At 44.1% G+C, this 13,782-nt stretch overlaps 1 protein-coding gene across 3 annotated transcripts in view; it reads right to left on the bottom strand.

Annotated features, from left to right (window-relative positions):
- Positions 1 to 13,782, bottom strand: part of cicb (capicua transcriptional repressor b) — a 38,885-nt gene that overhangs the window by 11,265 nt on the left and 13,838 nt on the right. For 2 of the 3 annotated variants that reach the window (XM_080039370.1, XM_080039371.1), the window contains exons 3-13: positions 4,575 to 4,724; positions 4,286 to 4,460; positions 3,600 to 3,711; positions 3,314 to 3,496; positions 3,057 to 3,189; positions 2,760 to 2,938; positions 2,269 to 2,407; positions 1,934 to 2,031; positions 816 to 1,821; positions 562 to 701; positions 254 to 408 (exon numbers count right to left, since the gene is read on the bottom strand). In XM_080039370.1, the coding sequence (XP_079895496.1) occupies positions 254 to 408; positions 562 to 701; positions 816 to 1,821; positions 1,934 to 2,031; positions 2,269 to 2,407; positions 2,760 to 2,938; positions 3,057 to 3,189; positions 3,314 to 3,496; positions 3,600 to 3,711; positions 4,286 to 4,460; positions 4,575 to 4,724 (2,470 nt within the window). The remainder of the gene's footprint in view (positions 1 to 253; positions 409 to 561; positions 702 to 815; positions 1,822 to 1,933; positions 2,032 to 2,268; positions 2,408 to 2,759; positions 2,939 to 3,056; positions 3,190 to 3,313; positions 3,497 to 3,599; positions 3,712 to 4,285; positions 4,461 to 4,574; positions 4,725 to 13,782) is intronic. The other variant, XM_080039372.1, reaches the window with a different exon arrangement.

Here is a 13,782-nt window from a genome sequence, read left to right as displayed (position 1 = left end):
TGAAGAAAAACACTTAGTCGACGAAGTCCGCTGTAGATTTAGTCAAACTAAAATCTGCTTATATTTAGTAGACTAGACTAAGACTAAAATATTTTAGATGACTAGAATAGGACTAAGACTAAATGGTGTGATATTCAAAAGACTAAATCAGAATTTGCTGCCAAAATTAACACTGTCTTGTTGTCTATTTTAGATTCAGCATGTATAGAATCTATATTTTTTATCCAATGTCAGTAGGCTTGTCATTTCCTACCTGGTGTGTGCTGGTGGCAGTAGTACAGCCTGGGACGAGGCTGATCCTGGAGCCACGACAGCAGCTGTGCCCACAGAGAAAGGGCTGGCAGGGTGGACTGCTCCCCCCTGAGGCAGCTGGGATTGGACCACGGGCATGGGAGCTATCTGGATGATCTGAAAAAAAGAAAAGAAAAAGGATTACAAAAAAATACTAATTTATGAATGGGCAGTGCAGGTGCTGAGCTAATAAAACTTTGCATTACTAACGAAAATGAACACAATCTTTAAAGTTGTGGTGTTGGTGCTTCCAGTGAAGCGCTCACTGACCTTGCTTCCAGTCTGAGCTCCGTTCTGGACAGGAAGAGGTGGAGCCACAATGGGAAACTGCTGGGCAGGGGCTGGCGTAGTCCGCACTGTTGCCATGGGAACAAGCATTTTACCCTGGAGGACCGGAGACTGTGTTTGCACTGAGGTGAAGACAGAGAGAGAAGGGGAATGGGCATCTGTTTTTTCACCACAGAAAAAAATTACTTAATGTACCAAAGGCCTCACTGTCTTGACTACAGTTCCAGAAATCTCACCTCTAGTTCCTGGGCTGACCACTCCCACCGCCGGGCTGGACGAATAGCCTGTCAGTGAACTTGTACCGTGCTGCTTTCCATTGGCCAGGGACAGGTGTGTGGGTGGAGCTGTGGGCAGGTTGAAGAAACTGGTTGGCTGGCTGAGCTGCTGAGGTGGACTCTTGGGGTGGGTGTGTGCAGGTAGGGTGGGCAGGATGTACTGGACTTGTGTGATGGCCTTTCCTCCGTGTGGCGCTAGGGAAGAGGCGGGAAGGAACTGGGGCTGAAGCAGAGATAGAGGCAGTGGCCCGTTGGTTTGACTATGCGAAGCTGAGACAGCGGAGTGGGGAAAGACCTGCTGCTGGTAGGGCTGGGGGGACGGAGTGATAAGCTGTACAGCAGGTTGAGCAGACAGAGCTCCTCCCAACACCAAATTAGTCACTACACCACCTTGGGTCATGCCTGCGCCTACAGGGTTAGGTGACGAGGAAGAGTAGTAACCAACCCCTGTGGTTGCCACACCTCCTGACCCTGGGCCAATCAGAAGGTGGGGCTGTTGCTGGGGAGTCAGGGACTTCCTTTCTGGCGGATGCGGGCTGGATGATGTGCCTCCGTCTCTGGGTTTACTGGCGATGGGGAGCGGTGTGCTGATAACGGGTCGCATTACATTGGTCACCACTGTTGAGGCCACCCTTAGAGCGCCAATGCCCAGGAGTGGGTTGGCGCCAAGCGGACCTACGGATGAGGACAGAGGCCCTCCAGCTAGAGAAGTGGAGATGACTGACTGGCCAGTAGAGAGGGTTAGAGAAGTGGCTTGCACTCCTCCTCCTCCTCCTCCAAATGTGTCCTTACCATCTCCCTCTCCCCTTTCCTTCCTTCTGTGATCTGAAAACCCTCCCCCTCCTGATCTCCCCTCATCATAGCGCCTGCTGCTGTGGTAAGAGGACAGGGAGACACTCCTGCCATGAGGAGCATGGTGTGATGAAGATGATAATGAAGAGGAGCAAATGACTGGAGCAAAAACTCTCTGAAAAGAAAGACAGAAAAATATTTTGAGAAAACATGGATATGTAATTGAGGGCACACGCATTACAAATGTCAATAAATAACAGGGGGAAATGATTGTTAAAGCCGATTACCTTACGATCACTTTCATCTCCAGAACCATTCTCACTATCGCTGTCAGTCACCCGCTCCTTACACTTGAGGTCTATGGAACTGCTAGGATAAGGGTCCTCTGTGGAAGAAAAACAAACACACTAAAGCTACACTTGACATACCTTGTCATTTTTTGTAATACAATCAAAGTCAGCTCTCTATTCCAATCAATATTTTTTAAATCAAAATGGTGGTCAACACAAATGGCTACAATTTAGCCACAGTAGCCACAGTAGGGGCTAAATTCAGTCACAGAGAACAGTAGTGCATATCTCCAACATTTGGTTTCATGAGTGGAGTAGATCAGATTTCTCACCGATGACATCGTCATCTCCCTCTTCCTCACAGATGACCATGCGCTCCTCATCGCTGGTCATGTCCTCGCTGACTCCTCGCTGGGTCTGTGACAGGGGTGGGGCACGACTTGAAAACTGATTGCCACCATCCCCACACATCTAAAAGCAAACAATAAAGTAGGAGATGCTATAGCAGGGATGCTTTTTTATTAAATTGTCTGTTAGAAAGTCATATATTTCATAATTTGTATACCAGGTGTGTCAATGCGTCTTCTGTGTATTTTATGTGGAGGTTTTAGAGGTGCATACACTAATGCCACATTAGTAAAAATAATTTTTAATTTTTCCATTTTTGTGAAAAGCAGATCAAGTCAAATTTACAAAATCAGCAGCAGAAAAGTGTTCAGGGCTCCAGCAGTGATAATTATCTCTAGTTTATGTTTACAATATATGTGAAGCTCTATGTTACAACATTAACTTCCCTTGTCTACAAGCTGCGCTCCTTGCTTACCTGTGCCAGTTCTGCCAGGGCCTGTGTATTACCCCTGTCACCACGCTCCAGGCTGTGCATGGCACTTTGAGAGAAGGCTCGGGGGCGAGTAAGCTGGACCCCATGACCTTCTCCTGTACTCCTTTCAGACATGCCAACAAGACCTGCACCAACTCCCTTCAGCTCCACAGAATGGGGTTCTATCAGAAGGCAAAAAGAGGACTGTTAATAGACTGGAAAGAACAACAATACTGTAATTAACAGAAGTTACAACAATATACATATGTATGTTGAGAGTGAGTGTTGAGTGAAGCCAACCTGTGGACTCAGACATGCTCCTCTCTCTGATGTCTTTGCCCCCTGGGACCCCACGGCCGTCAGAGCTGGACTTCTTCCTGTCTTTGTTGCACCACTTCCAGTCTGGATGGGCCTTAAAGTGGGCCTCTTTTACCTGGGAACAGGAGGGGGAGAAGAAGGTATTATACATGTACAATAAATCAGTACAGAAGGGTTAGTTTGTATGTTACACAAAATTGTATGTCTCTTTTTATTGGTCTGAAGATGCATCTATGTACCTGGAAGGCCAAATCATGGTACTTTTGTTTCTCTTTAGGCCCCAGAGCATACCACCACTCCCCAAGAATCTTGCTGACTGTCCTGTTGTCCTGGTTTGGGTGCCGCTGATGCACCAATGCTCGATGGCGCTTACTGAAAATCATAAATGCGTTCATGGGTCGCCGGATGTGGTCTTTCTCCCTCTGGAAGAGTGAGCGAGGAAGAAGATAGATTATTACATTACAAATTACAAAGGAAAATAGAGATGTTTGATGTTCTGGTGGGAGCAGAGGAAAATAAAAGTACCTTTCCAGGGCTGTTCTTATCTCCATCTTTGGGCAGCGCACTAAGGGACTGAGTGCGTCTCTTTACTGGTGGAATAGAGAGGGGCGGCTCTGGTACAACTCCTGGGAGGAATCTGAACAGAGATAAGAAAAATAAATAAATTACAGCCTGTCTGCTTGTATGCTTTATTAGATATTTTCCTTGGGGACTGTGTGCACACGCAGGCTTACACTCAAGCACCGCTTTCTCTTTCCCTCTTTAATATTTAAAAAAATGTACACTGGTATTATTTCTCTTACAGCTGCAAGTCTATCAGATGTAGACAAAGAGCACAAGCAGTTCATCTCCCATGAGATACATCAGCAGATTCAGCAGATAGCTCATCCATTTCAATGGCTGACAGCCCGGCCACTGTCTTTCATATAGTGATAGAGCCCAGAGATGGAATGCTTTTGTTCCCATCTGCTTTGTTCTGGCATTGAGCTCTTCTGCCCAAATTAACGCATGGATACAGAACATATCACACTCCCTTACAGTATGTATGGGTACACAGCACAACTACACAGAAAAATGACTGTGAATGCTGACTTGGACAAATACATAACCATTTGTTTTATATACGGACACCGATAGGGGTATATGTGGGGTGTGCATCTTATGTAACCTCACAGCTTAACACAAAAAATCCCTAAAAATACGTGACTTACGGGTCATCGACGTCGCTCTCTGTCTCGCTGTCAGGCCTCTCCCTCTCTGCTTCTCCTTTCTCCTTCTCTGGAGGCGGCTCATCAGAGGAGGGAGGAGGCCGGGACAAGGAGCCTCTCTCTACGCTGGGAGGTGCCTCTGCTGGCTCCTGTGACAGCGCTGCCACCCCAAGATACTCTGAGGAAGAACAACAAAGAGATACTTGTTCAGGGTGAAAGTAAACAATATATGTTTTTCAAAACTGTGTTAAAATCCCAAAAAACTGGTGATAGGCATGAATGCATTCCATACCAGACTTCAGACCGGCGGCTTGGGGGTGGTTGACCGGGTGCTGGACCTCTCCTGGCTGAGAAGAAGCGTCTGATTGGGTGGGTGCCAGGAAAGGGACCAATGAATGCCAGGGGAAGACTGGAACTGACCTGGGTTCTACATTGGTCCACACTGCAGAGAAAAACAGCATTATTGGTAATTACTAACAGCGAACACCATCTGATGACCATTACTTCATAACATGAATCTCCGCTCAGATATGACAATCAAAAGAGCCAGCCACTTCATGCATTGGGATTACCGGGGATGTTATTTCCTTATTTGGGGAATCATGGCCCCTTAGTGCATCACTCCCACCAAAAATGCATTCCAACTTCAATCAACAACTCTAATAATGTCATCAAATGAGTTTGCAATGTCACTGTCATGTTCCAGTATTATTTGGAGCATGAGAACTACAATTAAATAGATTATAAATCAGGGATAGACTAGAGCCCACTGCATTGAGAAGTACCTTATGGATACACAACACTACTGTCTTTAAATGTGTCCAATAAGAGGCTAGTTAAAATCTGAGACACTTTATACATTGACTACACTACATTAACACTACAATTAACTACCTGGCAGAATACAACAATAGCAGTACTACATAGATTATGAGTGGTGCCACAGTAGCACACATACAGCCCATTAAATGGTTAAACCACCCCAACAAGAGCAAATTACAAAAGGACTCTCTGTTCTCACACATACTGGGTATAGAACAGAAAAGGTACACTCTGAAACTTCATAAATAAATGACCCTATAAAAAAAGATGAATAAGGATGCTTTACCCAATAAGTAAAAAAATGTAACCAAATGTGTTTCGTGTAAGCTTCCAAAAATAGGTTATGTCCCTTATCAATTCACAATGTTAGGGTTGAATTATGCTACAACATAACAACAATGTATTGATGCAATATGTACAGATTTGAAAGGGAAAAAGGGATACCGTATTCTCATGAAAATAGTAAGGCAAGTGACATGGACTAACCAAACATGCTTAATCCTTGGCGGAGATACTGAGGATTCTCTGATGAGAACATGGTTGAATGAAATCCTTGATGTTTCTCCCAAAAAATAAAAAAGTTATAATGTCCTCCTAAAAAAAAGATCACCTCTACAACACACAGAAATCCAGGTGAGGAAACATCTTTAATCCAAAACCTCGAGCTGATGTTGTTGGGAAGCTCACAGATGACAAGTGCTCAGTGGCGTCTGTATCCCGTTTCATCCCTACAGGTTGCAGTCATCCTTCACAATAGTCACTGCATCATAAGTTCAAGATGGAGCACAGAGAGGTTTCCTTATCATTTAGTTAGTAAAAAATGTAATATGTCTGTCAAGTGGCGTCTTCTCTTCGTATCGCAGAATGCCGCAATCTAATAACGCACGCGAAACAACCAAGCATCCGCAGAAAAAAATGGACGATGGACGATAATACTCAAAAACTTAAGTTAAATATGTAATCAGGCAACAATGTATATACGAGCTACTGAAACGATGATTATGATCGAAAGCTGAGGTTCCTCCTCCCTTTAGTCTAATTACCCCCGATGCCCTCTCTCTCCCTGTTTGTTTACATTAGTCCAGCAGCTCGAACATGAAGGGGTTAACAAGGCCTCGAGCCCATCCACGGCCTGGATTAGAACATCCGCCAGACAACTACGCAGGCTGCCTGGGCCATATCAAACCTCGCTATGCGCTATCAGAACGCAGCTGCAGACAGGTGGGTAATGAGGAAGCACACACACAGCTCCACTTTGAAAAAAACAACAACTGAAGGGCTGCTGTAAAAGGGGGGCAGCGTATCGATCAGGCTCAACACCACTGCAACAAGCAAAATTGGGGCGAACAAACCTAAGGTCTACTAATAACTTGGAAGAACGGTGAGATAATCTACTACAAAGTGTGCACTGTTTAGGGTGAACGCAGACTTTATTACTTGCTTATCCGTGTAATAAAACCAATATAAAAAAATAATATATTATTTCAGCTGCCTCTTGCAACAACCGGAGCCTCAAGTGCACCACTCCAAATCGGACCTACCTCTCGGGAACGCCCCTGGTCGTGCACCCGCTGCACAGTCAGAGGCAAAATAAATGCAATTGTTCTCATGTTTCAGCTACAAAGACATATTCACACGTTGTTGGCTACCAAAATAATCCGGCGAGGAATGTTAGACAAGTGCATTACAACGAAACACTAACTCGTCTTGCCCATTACCTGCGCTATGCACCTGCCCTAACCTGACAATTTAGGCACACACCTGCCAAGATCCAAACACACCTACACAGGTATAGCGACTAGTTTGGGGTTATCCGTGTTTACAACGCACGAGCAGATGTCGTTGACTGTAAATCTGGTGCATTCATCCATCACCCAGTGCTTGCGAGCCACGCTATCCATCAGTGTGATTATCAAGAGAGCAAGCAAACACCATGCTTCAAACTATACAGTTTCTGCAGTCTCTCATTCACCAGCTCCTTAGCTACCTGACCAATCTGACCACAGACCCAACGTTAGCTAGCAACTGATGAGTCTTCAACACAGCAAATACAAGCCACAACGATGGGGACTCCTGGCTCCACTCAGCGAGGAGAAAAGAGGGGATGAATCGCGGTTGGCGTTGTGTATTTCTTCCTCCTCACGGTAGCAAACGAGTGGCTTGTTGACTATACCCGAATACTGGACCTCAGCCCGGCAGGGGAGGGGGCTTCACGAGAAGCGGTGCGGTACAGTACGTTGGGTTAAAGCCGATGGTGAAGTCCGTCCGTCTGCAGCAGGAGCTAGCCACTTTGTGCGGACGACATCTGCGCGCACACCGTCCAGTTCGCTCAATACTTGTCGTTACGAGCGATATCTTGGTCTAGAAAAGTCCTCGTTAAGCATCAGCTCCCAACCCGAGTTTACTCCCTTATTTTTGTCTCGTTCTCTCTCCCTCGCAAGCAAGCCTTGGCCCTTTCTTTCTCTTTCCCTCCCTCTTCCTCTTGTTGTAAACTAGGCTGCCTGTCCCCCCCACCCCGTACTCGCCCCCTCCCCTCCGCTCGTCCTGTCAACCTCGCCCAGCCTTATCCCGCCTACATCGGCGAATACCGCACGGCTATTGGCCAATGCAGCCACCTGTCATATGCCTGCCGCGAACCCTGATTGGTCGGAGTGTGCACTGGAATGCCAGTCATATGCAAATTTCTCCCCCCTTCACGACCGGCGGTTCTTCTTACCCCAGAAACTGTACATATGTTACATATACTTAAAAAGAACATCATGTAGGTCTATTGTATTGACATTAAAACATCGGAAGTTCCAGCAATAACCAAAACATTTGTTTTTGTGCTTCTTTCACTAAGCCCACCTCGGGTTCATGTCATTGGTGCATGACTCGTAGTAAACCTTGACTGACGCGTGAAACCTCGAATCAAAAGCCGACACTCAGATGTAGGCTAACCAATGGCTTAACAGAAGTGAGACACGATCCCTCCCTCTTACAAATGCTCAGCTAAAGCTTTAATACCCATGAAGACCATCCGATGCAGGAAAAGCGCTAGTGAGCTATCTACTGTTTACTTTCCACGCTGCTATTGGCGTTTCTATTTAATCTGCAAAGGGGATGGATGTCAAAAATGAGGGTTAATCTGGTGTCAAGAGGACAGTGCACATCCACAGCCATGCCACCTATGGCTGTAGGCTTATAAGTACGCAGGGTCGTTTTGTGTGTAATATGTGTTCTCTTCAAAGTTGTTAAATGCAAACATAGAGACTACAAGACATACTAAATAAGAAATATGCTTATGATAATCGTATTCAAACCGTTTTTCTGACAATGCTACACCTCTGCTTACAGGAAACACGACCAAAAGTAGACAGCTGAGCTGAGTGATGTAGCCTAATTTTCCACCAGAGAAAGACATTTTAAATCCCCAAACATTTTTCCATCTCTCCATCATGCAAATGTGCCCCCTCCAGACAGATTTTGAAATGTTCTGATGCAATGCTCGCAGGGACAGAAAGAAAGAGAAAGTGAGGGGAGAAGAGAAGAGAATTGAAATCAGGAGAGTTAGAAAGAGGGAAAATGGGTGGAACAGGCTAAGAGTGGAGAGGACCAGGGAGTAAAAATAGACTTGAGAGTCATTTTCAGCAGGAGAGGAAGGGAGGGAGAGAGGGATGGAGGAGGAGGATGGGTGGGTGGGTGAGTGAGTGGGTGGAGAAAAAACAACTTGTGAAAGCTGAACTTCTCTTAAAAGGGGGAAGGGCATGGGGCCAGAGATGGGGGGGAGGGGGGGGGGGGGTACACAGAGGGAAAGCATTTGAAGATATTTATGTTGTTTATGTAGAGTACAGCTAAGACAAAAGAGGAAGAGAACTACTACTCATCATAAGTCACACTGTGTGAGTCAAAAAGTCACACTTAGCTAAGCTCAGCAATCCGTAAAACAAATAAAACATGGGGAGGGACTTCATTACCAATACCGGCCAGTCAGCTTATCAGGAGCCTGGGGAACTGACCAATAAGGTTGTAAAAGCCACTGGCAGCCGCTGTCTTCAGTGTATTACAAAAAAAAGTGAACCCTCTATGTCCTGGCTTAAACTTCTCTAATTAAAAACACTCACAAAAATGTAATCCGTGCCACTATACAATACTGAGAAAAAGAGAAATGATAGCCTACTCTTATCTCAAACTAAATAGGAAATGCTCTAGTGTGCAGTTATCAACTCATTCTGTTAGCATCGGTAGAGAATCTTAGGTCATGTAAAAATATGGGTTGAATGTACTTCTCTTAAGCCATAGGCATATCAAGAAGGGTTCAACTAACAGGCAATAGAAGGAGAGAGAGAATAAGAGAAGAGATTAAGGTTTATCAACTGCACTGAGCTCTCAACAAGTCAATCCAGCAAACAGTGTGTTGTGAGCGCAAGCAGTTGGGACAGCTTGAGCTGTGTGAGTGAAAAGAAAAGAGGGTGAAAGAGGGCAGGGTGGAGAGGAGGGATTACTGAGGCTGCTCAGTGGTTACAACCCTGGGTAAACATTACAAGCCCTTAGTAATGAACTACATCTGACCAATTATTCAGATCAGAGTAATGAGTTTTTCCCTTATAGGCATGGTTTCGATGCGGCTACATTTTGAACTGATTAGCACCAATATCCTGCAAATGTATTTATGTAAAACTATTTTTGTCAATCAGAACATTGCTACTGTCATATACAGCACATACAGATGCACCTAGTCAAGATAGGAACATATGATGACTGCATGCATGTGAAGGAAGGAGGTGAGACAGGTATGATGAGATGCCGGTGGAAAACAACTGAATACAACAGAGATCAGCGTTTAAGAAAGGCAAGAGTAAGAGAGAAGGTGTGAAATGAAGATAGAAGATAAATCCCCCCTTAGCCAAGCTTAACTATCTCTCCCTGCTGCCGTGCTGGCAGTGCAATATCTGTGTGGGTGTTCAGCAGCTTTCATTGGCTGCCTCCTCTTACAGACACAGGGCTCTTTAATGTGCATATGTGTGCATGTCTCTACCTCCCAATTACATCAGTCAAACCACGCCACGTCCCCTCACACAAGAAATAAACTTTTCCTCCTCGTCTTTACCTATGCTGGCACCGTGCGGGCGGAACGCCGCCTTCGCTCTCTCATCCCATCTCTCTCATCCCTTAATTCATCTTCCACCCCTGTGCTCTGTGTCCCTCCCTCCCACAACCCAACATTTGCTCCGTCCAATTATAACTCGATCCTCCAGTCCTTTGCAGTTGCCATGGCAACAGCTATGTTGGGCTCATGGTCACCGGTTTGTCACTGACCATCACCATCTATTGCATCAAAATAAAGTTAACCAATCACTACATGGCTTTCTGACACCATCAGGGAGGTCTTTGTGGGGCACAAACAGGAGGTTTGTTTTAAAGACACTGGACTGGAGCATGATTTTGTTTTAGTTTTGGTTATGTGTTAAAAAAAACTGCACCTCGTCACTGAGTATTGTGCAGAATAGTACAACATATACTGGGAACTGACCAGATCTTATCGCCCCAAATTCACAATTTACTCTCTGTGGCTGCATATGCAGATTCACTCACTTGGTCTTCCCACAAGCCAATAATTAGCAATGAAACGTAAACTTCAGATCAGTGATTGGAGACCCAGATCACTGCATCCACTGTGTGAAAGAACTTGTAATGTATGTGCTAAGCCATCTGGGGGCACTACTAGCCTGCAGATAAATGGCAAACAGACAGGCAGCAGCAGAAAAGCGGCGCAAAGACTGGAGCTAGATATTCAAGTAAAGGAGAGGAGGAGAGTGGGATGAAGGAGAGAATATAAATATTATACGCTTAATAAAAACTAATTTTAAACTTTGGGAGGAAAACTGGGATCTCTTAAGAACATTGCATGTGGGTTTTACTGAGGTCCCTAAGAAGCAGTAATAGATCTGAATACTGGTCTAACTTTATGTGCATGCAGTCGAAGTCTTGGTGCCAACCAAGACTAAGGAGTCCCACTGCACCAGTTAATTTTGAGAATGTCCCCACAGTATGCTTCACCCAATAGTAGATAGGATTATCGTTGCACTTGACTTTTGTGGTAAATCTTAAGGGCATCACATGTGCTATGGTGTAAGTCTAGATGGCTGTGTGATCCAGATGCTGTTGTTGCCATGGCCAGGGAGGATATGCAGGGCTTTAAGCGTTACGTAAAGTAGGGGCGGGAGGGAGTGGGGATGTTATTCCCGGGTATCCGTATCCGGGTAGACCAGGATGAAGGGAACGAAGTGGAGAGGAGGGGAAGCGAAGCCACTGCAGTGCGATTAAGCAAAGGGTTAAAACAAACGTCGTAATTTCTTTCTAAATAAAAATAAAAAATTAGATCGAGGAAAGTGTCAAATTAGAGTTCAAAAAAGTGTTTTCACATGCACTTAAGGGGTCGTGACATGTTTACTCAATGTTGCAAAAACTGTGTGTGTGTGTGTGTGTGTGTGTGTGTGTGTGTATGCGGTGAAGAGTCACAGAGATTGAGAATTTATGCACACTTAATAATAATAGTCAAAGGCTATAAGTTGTAATTTTACTCACTGTGGAGTATTGATATTTGATTTATATTAAAACATGTATCTCATATAACATGTCGTGTTAATTTTTCGAGGATAAAAGTGCAACAAAAGATTTTCAGTTCAACACACAATGATGCTCATAATAATTAGGCTAACATACATAATCATGCAGCGCAGTCTGTGAGATGCCGAGCGGTTACACTATGTGGTTATACAGAGAAAACTGGTGTTTCTGTTGAAACCGGGATACAAGCAAAAAAACTCCTATGAGACTTCTAGAGCAACAAAGTCATCTAGGTCTTCGTTATAAAAAGGACACCACACACACACACACACACACACTTTCCTCACTGCCTCAGTAATGCTGCACTCTCACTCTCAGTTAAAGCTAGATAAAAAGATAAAATATTTTCTTAATAAGCAGAAAGGTTGGTGATTTTCAAAATGACAGACAACAGTAGTAGGTATTGGAAATGGCTGTTGTAACTGTAAGTGTGTAAAAAGGATGTTTGACTTGGAACACTTTAGTCACTGTTTAAATTATTTAGAGGAAACCCTCTGATTATCGTGGATCGTTTCTGTTTGAGGAAATGTTGACTAAAACACCAGGACGGAATAAGAAGGAGCCACCACGTATGTGTTGGTGTGTAAACAAATGTGAGCATGCTGAAGTCAGTCCTCTCTCAGTGGAAAGTAACACAAGCACATGAACAACACACATGAACAAGCTCACACACATGAACAAGCACACCCTCATGCATGCATGCATGCATGCGCTCACACACACACACACATACATGCACGCACACACACACACACACACACACACACACACATTAGGGCTGTTATTTCTAATTGTGATTATTCTCTGTTATGTATGAGGCTACATCAGTGTGATGTTTGCTTTGTTGCCATGGCAACAGACGTTTGGCGCTCACACATCATATCCGGTACTCAATGATTGACGCTTGGATACTCTGTCTCACACACACACACACACACACACACACACACACACACACACACACACACACACACACACACACACACACACACACACACACACACACACACTGCATGCAACACACACATGACAGCATAAAAACGGTCTCATCCTTCACTTTGTCGCCAACGGTTGTATTTCACAGGGAACTAACAGGGAAGCTTAAAAAGATATTTAACTTACTTGCTCATTATTCTGTCATGAGTGGAAAAGCATATGCACACAGAGGACATACAAAGCTTTGCCCTAAAAGTGTGTGATAGCATCAGTTGCGGAGCTAAAATAATTGAGCCTTGATACCCCGTGTCTGAGTGAATAAATAAAAACACAGAATATAAATGTGAATGCGTAGGATTACAATGTTATTGATAATGTTACAAGACAAGAGTGGCACAACTCATTGAATTTAACCTGCTCCCTTATTTTCACTATACACATATCACTCTACACATATGATCTATAAAGTGTAAGAACTAGCATCATCCCCTGAAATATCAACCATAATTGTCCTTTTATGAACTGCCAAATATTTCACTGTAATATCATTCACCCCTGATGAAATGAAAGTGTTTACCAGACCAAAGAAACATACCAAACCAAACCAAACAGTTGGTATGCACATTTAATTTATTCAGTTGTATTTTTCTTTCCAATAATACATTAACTTAAAAGCAAGTTTTTTTATCAATCCCTGAATAAGTGTAATGTTTGGGAGAATTTTAAATAATCTGGGTTTCACTGGAGATCTTTGAACACCACAAGAATAAAATATGAACATGTGGCGTGTAAAGACAGGAGTCAGAGGCGGAGTGTCAAAAGACGGAGCTAACTGCTTTAATGACATTAATGCACTTGTCAAGTAACAACAACGGAGCAGACAGTAAACTCCTGATAGTCTCAAAACGCCAACAAGACAAAACAGGAAATTCCCCCAGTATAACAGTTCCCCCGGAACCCCGGAACTTCAGTTCGATAGGTGAATTATGTAAGATCACTACAAACACACCAATATGTGAAGATATTTAATGTGCAAATATGCTACAAGATCAAGCCTCGTCAACATTATTTTCCTATTCAAACTTGTAAATCAGAAACATACCACTTGTGTGATTGCACATATATTCGCACTG

This window comes from Ammodytes marinus (assembly GCF_949987685.1).
Source record: "Ammodytes marinus genome assembly, chromosome: 13".
NCBI lineage: Eukaryota > Metazoa > Chordata > Actinopteri > Uranoscopiformes > Ammodytidae > Ammodytes > Ammodytes marinus.
The sequence above is the reverse complement of the archived record's forward strand: the minus strand, read 5'-3'. Positions and strand labels throughout refer to the sequence as shown.